Consider the following 8,552-nt stretch of genomic DNA (forward strand, 5'->3'; position numbering starts at 1 on the left):
CACCAAGAGTTCATTCTCCCGGTGGTCGGGAGTCCTGGCCTATGGTGTGTCCCATTCCTCAGCTCCCAACCACACGGGGATGCTCCCCGCCTCCCGCACAGCCCTCCGCTGGGCCGCCAAGTCCTCTTAAAACGCGCCGGAGTCCCAGGAGCGTGTGCACGCGAACTCCCGCAATCACAGGTCCCAGTAAACCTGGTTCAGGTTAGAAGCGCCACCCAGTGGCCAATAAGCGAACCGTCAGGCAACGCTTTCAAGAAGGGGCCGCTAGGTGCTGGGGCGGCACAGTTGCTGCTGTCGCCTAGGCAACTGCCATTCCGTAACGGAATGCACTTCCGCTTCCGCCTCCGTGCCCGACGGATGAGCGTTCACGCAGCGTCGCCGCCGTGACGCCATTCTGCTGCGACTGCGTGAGTGCGGAGCTTCCGTGTGGTGGTGTCCTCTCCGGCGGGAAACCCGAGAGCGGCTGTCTCTGGCTTGCGTCCTCTGATCTGAGCGCCGAGGGAAAAGTGGCGAGATGACCGACCGCTACACCATCCACAGCCAGCTGGAGCACCTCCAGTCCAAGTACATCGGCACGGGCCACGCCGACACCACCAAGTGGGAGTGGCTGGTGAACCAGCACCGCGACTCGTACTGCTCCTACATGGGACACTTCGACCTTCTCAACTACTTCGCCATTGCCGAGAATGAGAGCAAAGCGCGAGTCCGCTTCAACCTGATGGAGAAGATGCTGCAGCCTTGCGGGCCGCCGGCCGACAAGCCCGAGGAGAACTGAGCCCCGCGCGGGGACCTTCGCGGCCGCACCGCTCCCTGCCTTCTCCAGTTTGCTGTGGTTTTCTGCGTTTTCCCGCCTCCAGTGGACAGATTCTTCCAGGCTCGTGCTTTCGGTGTCCAGAGGGGTTTGTCCCGGAGTGGCCCTCCTGACCCGCCTAAACGTGGACCCTTCGGAACATGGCATGGAGACACCGTCAGGACCCTGAGAACTGTGCGAGTGGAGAGGTCCTAGAGCCGACGAGCATTAGGGAGGACGACCCTGGAGTGAAACGGGACCTGGCTGGTTGTCTGTCATTGGTGCTTTTTCCATAAAGTTTAGAAATTGCCCTGTCTTTTGGTGTGACTCCTTTTGTTCCGGTGGAAGGGTTCGGGGAGAGGTTTGGGGACCAGGATTTCAGAGTTCGAGTAGGAATTGGTTCATTATCAGGCCCTTAAATTCTCTATGCAGACCTTTGTAATATTCCCCACCCTGAATCCCAAGAGCTTTTTTTCTTTTCATGCTTACAAGTATTAAGGTTTATGATTAATTTATCCCACCTTTTTTCTCTCATTTCAAAATGGTTTGCTTTCATTGACTCCACGTCTCTGTAAATTGAACCCGCTCCCTTGGAATTTGTGGCCATGTCTTCAGAAATGACAGCTGGTAAACGAGTATGTTCTTTCATTCAACAAATTGTGTGTGTGTGTTCCATCCCCAGGTAGGGGGAATTAAATACAAGGGCACTTTACCACTGAGCTACATCCCCAGCCCTTTAAATTCTTTGACAGGGTTTCCCTGCTGGTGCTGGCCTGAAACTTGTGATCCTTCTGCCTCAGCACCTGATGTTTGTCGTTCTCAGTGGCAGGCTTTTTTTTAGACTTTGGGGCTTAAATTATGCTAGTTGGAGAAGAGAGAGGCCAAACAAACTGTAGACATAAATGTTAGAAGATGCTGGTAGGTGGGAGCAGTTAGTAGGGTCACAATTTATATATATATCATTCTCATATTTGGTTATTGAGATGATGTCATTTGAGTCCAGATTTTTTTTTAAAGAAATTGAGAGAAATAGCCATACAGATAACTGGGAAATTGCTTTCATGTAGAGGGAACTACTGGTACATGGGACTAAGGCCAGGACAGTGTCTGACTAATTGTAGGTACTACAAAGAGACAAGTGTACTGGATGGAATGCAGGGACAGATAAAGGCGGGCAGAAAAGAGTAGATCTATGTAGTCAATACAAGAAAATCTGAAGAAGGTAGGAAAAAAAGCACTGGAGGGTCTCTAAGCAGAGAAGTGACATGATATGGCATTTAATTTTGCAGTGCTGAGGATCAAATCCAGGGTCCCATTCATGCTAGGTAAGCACACTACTGCTGAGTTAAACTTCTAGCACCTGATATTTTAAATCAGTGGTGCTCAAAAATTGGGTCATGGGATTCTGTTACACTTTAAAAAATGATCAGAGATCCCAAAGAGTCTTTGTGTGGGTGTTATAGCTGTTGATATTTACCACAATTGAAATTAAAGCTGGGCTAGGGTTGTGGCTCAGTGATAGAGTGCTCACCTAGTACGTGCAGGGCCCTGGGTTCTATCCTCAGCCCCACATATAAATAAAAAAAGATATTGTGTCCAACCACAACTAAAAAATAAAATATTTAAAAAAAGAAATTAAAACAAATTTTAAAAATATTTACTAAATCATTTAAAGTAACAATAAAAATTACATAATAAAACCATTTTTATGAAAAATAGCTAGTTTGCAAAACAATTTATTGAAAAGAATGACTTAAAAAACATTTTGGAGAGCTCTTTGGTATTTGGCTTAATTGATGATTGGATTCTTAATCAATTCTTCATTCATTCATACTGTTGGGATACAAAGTCATAAGTCAGTAGTATGGGAAGAATATTTAGCTTAATCAAATAATTATTCATTGATATTCTAGCAAATCTATCCAGTGGTAGTTTCTTAAAGATAATTAAAACAGGAAATCTGAAATTAAGTCAGTTAACTTTACAATTCTGTTACATTAAAATTTATTCACCTGCTGGGTGTGGTGACACGTGCATGTAATCTTGGACAGAAGAGGATGCAAGTCTGAGGCTAGCCAGGGCAACTTATAGAAACTCTGCCTCAAAATTTAAAAAAATAAAAAGAGCTGTGAATATAGCCTAGTGGTATAGCACCCTGGGTTCAATCCCTGAGAGAGAAGAAAAAAAGACACAGAAATTCACAATTGTGCCCATGTTTATAGCAGCACAAATCTCAGTAGCTAAACTATGGAACCAGCCTAGGTGTCCATCAACAGATTAATGGATAAAGAAAATGTAAATATACACAGTGGAGTTTCATTCTGCCATAAAGATAAATGAAATTATTTTCAGGAAAATGGAACTAGAGACCATTATATTAAGCAAAATAATAATCTCAGAAGGTCAAGGGTCTCATGTTCTTCTCATATGTGGAAGCTAGAGAGCAAAAAGGAAAAGAAAAGTGTCAGGGCTGTGGTGAGAATCTCATGAAAATCAAAGGGAGATTAGTAGAGGAAAGGGACCAAGGGCTGGGAGGTGGGGTGTGAGAGAGTTAGTGGGGGAGAGGGGGAGTGATGTTGGCCAAATTACATTGTTACATTGTGGGCATGTATGGATATGTAACAATAAATCCCATAGTTATGTATCACTATAATACACCAATTTGAAAAAAAAAAAAAATGAGTGGGCTGGAGATATAGCTCAGTTGGTAGAGTGCTTGCCACCCCTGTACAAGGCCATGGGTTCAATTCCCAGCATGACAAAAAGAAAAAAAAAAAAAAAAAAAAAAAAAACTGGGGGGAAAAGAGGAAATTCCCAATGGTATGTCTTTAGCAAGTTTAACTTTACTTGGAAACTTGAATCTGATTACTAGTAGTAGATATATAATTCTCCTTGAAATGACAGGCCCATTTGCTTCCTTTTCAAGAACATGTCTACCAAATACCCCAAAACTATAGTTTATTGTCTGAAAACTAAAGTTTATTGTCTAATGTGAACATAAGGAGTCTTAAAAAAGCAGAAGTTGAGTTCAGTTTACAATTCAAATAAGCACAAATGTTTTTCCTTGAGAAAACCACCATTCTCTGTAGGCAGCAGTAATTTTTTTTTTTTTTTTGAGAGAGAGAGAGAGAAAGAGAGCTAGAGTGAGAGAGAATTTTTTTTTTAATTTTTAGTTTTTTCGGTGGACACAACATCATTATTTTTTATTTTTATGTGGTGCTGAGGATCGAACCCAGCGCCCCGTGCATGCCAGGCGAGCGCCTTACCACTTGAGCAACATCCCCAGCCCACAACAGTAATTCTTTATGAATACTACTAATTTTATTACATGGAATATCAAACACATGTCTTCAAGATTCCACAAAATCAGTAAGTGTTACTAGTTCATCAAGACATTCTTAAGTAAAACTGTTTTTTGACTTTGTTTTGAAAGGACATGACAATACAATGATTACAAGTACAGTTTTGTGCCTCTGCCTTGATTCATGTTAAGTGCTGGTAATATTACCAATCTAGCTTCTGGAACATCTGTGCAAGTGTTAACAATGAAAGAGGCAAATAAAATCATGGTATTATGAAAATTGTTTTGACTTTATGGATTCTCTGAAATTCCTGCCCCACTTTTTAAATTAAAAGAATGATTTATCGTAGATTAAACTATAGTTATTTGCACTTGGGTATTAGCTGTTTGCTCAAAAATTAATGAAATGGGCCATCTCTTTAAGAAAAGCAGCTGAACTTCTTTAAAAGCAAATCCTTCCTCTGGCCACTTTGTTGGGAATAGGCAATGTTAAAAAAAATTGATTATAATTATCAGCAATTAAATAAAAGTGGTGGCACTAATGTTTGTTTTTCCTTTTACCTTAGAGAGAAGTTAAACTGCAAATTACCATTCTTATAAAACTTAATAGAGGTTTACAATGTGTTATCACAGTAAGTCCCTGCCCCTAATTGGAGGCTGTAGCAGAAGACAAAGAAAGACATGTATTTCATCAAGGATAAAGAGGAAAGGACTGGGTCTGTAGTATGGAATAGCATATTTGAAGAACTGAGTAATGTATACATTAGGAATTGCAAGACTTGAGAATAAGTAATGTAGAGAAAGAATTCCACAAACTCCCTAAGTTATACTGTTGGATTACATAAGGGCAAAGTTATATATTTTTTGTTTTGTTCTGTTGTTGTTTTGCAGTACTGGGAATAGAACCCAGGAGCCCTCTACCACCGGGCTGCATCCTTATTTTTTATTTTGAGCTGATCTCACTAAGTTGCTCAAACTGGTCTTAAATTCCTGCTTCAGTCTCCTGAGTAGCTAGGATTATAGGGTTATGCCACCATGCTTGGTTCATCTTTTTTATTTAAGTAATTAAATTAATTAGCTTATTATTGTTTTAGAGTCTGGGGATAGAATCCAGGGGCACTTTACCACTGAGCTATATCCCCAGTCCTTTATTATTATTACTGTTTTTTGAGACAAGTTCTCACTAAATTGCTAAGGATTCTGCTAAATAGCAGAGGCTAATTTGGAATTTGCAATCCTCCTGCCTCATTGCCAGAGTTGCTGGGATTACTGGCACAAGCCACCATTACCGACTTGTCTATTTTGTTAACTAAGGTATCTTAGGTGTCTGGAACAGGGCCTGGCACATGCCACATCTTTGTTCAATAAATATTGAATGTAGCATATGGGAAGACAGGGCTTAATTCAATTAATATATTGCTAATTCATGTACATAAGCAGCCTTCAACTTCACCAAGATAGGCAACACCAAAGAAAAGAGATATTTGAAAACATTTCCTATCATAGCAATAATAGCTTACATATGTTGAGGGTTTTGATGGTGGGCCGAGCACTTTATCATATGTAATCTTTATGAAACAGATTCAGAAAAGTTGATTTGCCCAAAGTCACACTTCTTTTTAGCTAAACCTCTCTAGTTCCAAAATACAAAGTCTCAAACATACTGTTGCCCCAAGTAGGTCTAGTAGATAGAAATAATAGCCAATCGTTTGATATCAATTATTGTCTCAGATTTTTAAAATGCAAATATTAAAATCTAAGTAGATGATTTATACTGAAGGAACATCAGTATAAATAATATAGGAATATGTGACATAATATTAAAGGCCTCATATTACTCCAAGTAAAAAAAATATAATTTGAAGCCAGGCTCAGTGGTGCATACCTATAATCCTAGTGACTCAGAGACTGAAGGAAAAGGATCACAAGTTCTAGACCAGCCTCAGCCCCTTAATGAGAACCTGTCTCAAAATAGAAATAAATAAATAAAGGACAGGAGGTGGTATAGCTCAATGGTAGAGTACCTTTGGATTTAATCTCCAGAACCAAAAAGAATTCATCCTGAAATACACTGAATAAAGATAATCATAGTAGGAAGGGTAAGTTTGTGTGGAAAAAATTTCATGCAAGTATCTGAAAGTCAAGTGCAGACAAAATGAATGTAATCGAATCCATCATTCCTTTTCTTGTTGTTCTGGTATAGAATCATACCTGTACCAAGCACAGGAGGGCAGCAGATAATGCTTTGCTAGAAATTACTTTTAGAAACAGCTATAAACGTGTAAGTACCTCCTACCTTTCGAAAGGAATCAAGGCTTGTGTATTTAGTCACAGTGATGATTGCAAGTGGGAAGCCACTTGACGAATTATAAAGTAATAAGAATGCTGTTTTCATTTGATAAATGTCTAATAATCCTTTTACGGATCAATGTTATTGCTTACAAAAATAGGACAAGCCATGGGTTCTTCCCTCAAAAGAATGCAAGTTGGGGAAATAAGTATAGCTGCACATAAATAACTGACCCATCATAGCAAGTGCTGCATGCTGAAGAAAGATTTAGAAACAAGACTATAGGGGCTTTCAGGAAGAGAGGATTGCAATCTGCCAGGGAGGGAGTGAGTGAGGACATTGTTGATAAAGGCTTTTGAGCAAGCCCTAAATATTGGGTTTATATATATTATAGGATATATATATATTATAGGATATATAAATTATAGGATATATGTGTGGTGGATATATACACACACACAAAGGCCAGGCATTAAGAGTTTCTCAGGAGGCTTCCTCAGAAAGGCAGGAGAATTCAAATCAACTTTTACTTAAAAATTATTCTGCCTGGGGAGGTAACCCACTCCTGTAATCTGAGGAGACTGAGACAGGAAGATCTTGAGTTCAAAGCCAGCCACAGCAATTTAGCAAGCCCATGAGGAACTCAGTGAGACCCTGTCTCTAAATAAAATACAAGATAGGGCTGGGGATGTGGCTTAGTGGTTAAGTGTCCCTAAATTCAATCCCTAGTAACAAAACAAACAAACAAACAAACAACACTGTTCTATTACTGCTAATAACTTCTTATTGTAAATTCTCCTACTGTTTGCCCCCGAGTCATACGGGTGGAAAACCATGCTCTAAATTCCAGGAAGATAACAATTATAACAGTTACTATTTACTGAGCACTCACTGCATGCCAAAGACATAAATTATCTCAATTAATCTTCACAACAGAGCTGAGGAAGTTGTTATCCCACCTCACCAACAAGCAAACACAGAGGAAGCGAAATAAAGCTGTTTGCCTAATTTCCCTCAGCAAGTAAGTGGTGGGGCTGGGCCTCACCCTTGGGTCTCACTCCGGCATCCACGCTCTTCATAGATCAGGGTTTCACAGAGCTCTAATTCATTGAAAAATTACTACTGGTGGCTTTTTTTTTTTTGGTGGGTGGGGAGGGTTGTTTTTGTTTTTAGGCATGCTGTGCAGGGAATATCTTGGTTAACTCAATTTCAGTAATGCCAAGTTAATACTGAGAAACATATTGGGGGCTGTCACTTTTGATAATGAAAGAATGGAAAAACAGATTCAACCCTGGACTTGAGGAAGACAGATTCGGAAGCAGTGCGTGGACTGGAACTCGTAGCCACAGATACCTCCCTTCCTCTGGTTGTCATCTTTCACCTGCACCATGAGCAGCTTTGGGAATGCAAGTTATTGGTTTTCAGCTCTGATTTCTTTCATCTCTCTGAGGTTAGCACATTAAAGACATTATGTGAGAAAGGAAACATTAGCCATATTGCACAAATTAGTTTTGACTGTAAGTTCCATTAGAGTATGGGGAAAACATATGTTTCTGAGGAATCTGGGTATTTCTGTTCACAAATTGTATTAGTAGCCGGAAGACATATTGTGAGGATGCATCTGCAGTGGACGATCTGGCAACAGCTGGTCTACGTCAGAGAGATGACAATTTGTTCCTAATTTAATTGGCTTCTTCTCTCACATCCCATATTTCTTCCAGATTCTCCATGTCCTGTGCCATCCTTACCAGCATCGCACATATCTGTGTCATCGTGAATCCTCCCACTCAGTCACTTAACCCAGACAGAGTGTAAACTGCAGGGGGTGGGGAGGGCACTGGTGGGAAACCAAGATGTGGAGGAATCCATTGCGTCTCAACAGGCACAAATGGCCTGCTACAGATGGCCCTTTGAAGTGCTTTCTCTTTGATCTGGGTTACCTCAGAATCCTTCCTTTCTCTGCTTCCCTCATTTCCTATCCACAGTCCTCAGTTGTTATCTTGTCCCAACCCTGTCCCCTCTTATCACTCTAGTCCCTGCTTCAAAGAACCTGACCCTCACTTCCTTCCATGTCTTCTCACAGAAATAGTGATTTTCAAAGAAATGTCTTCATAACATTAAAAATGGGGGGTAGAGAGAATATAGTAGGTAGTTTTAGGGGCATCAAAACA

General features: G+C 40.7%; 1 protein-coding gene across 1 annotated transcript; it reads left to right on the forward strand.

Annotated features, from left to right (window-relative positions):
• The first annotated feature begins 393 nt into the window (after positions 1-393).
• Sf3b5 (splicing factor 3b subunit 5) lies at positions 394-1,106 on the forward strand. The gene has a single exon (XM_076859670.2). It carries the CDS (start codon positions 515-517, stop codon positions 773-775), a length of 261 nt encoding a protein of 86 aa, XP_076715785.1. The 5' UTR covers positions 394-514; the 3' UTR covers positions 776-1,106.
• Positions 1,107-8,552: the final 7,446 nt, after the last annotated feature.

Source organism: Callospermophilus lateralis, chromosome 6 (assembly GCF_048772815.1).
Source record: "Callospermophilus lateralis isolate mCalLat2 chromosome 6, mCalLat2.hap1, whole genome shotgun sequence".
NCBI lineage: Eukaryota > Metazoa > Chordata > Mammalia > Rodentia > Sciuridae > Callospermophilus > Callospermophilus lateralis.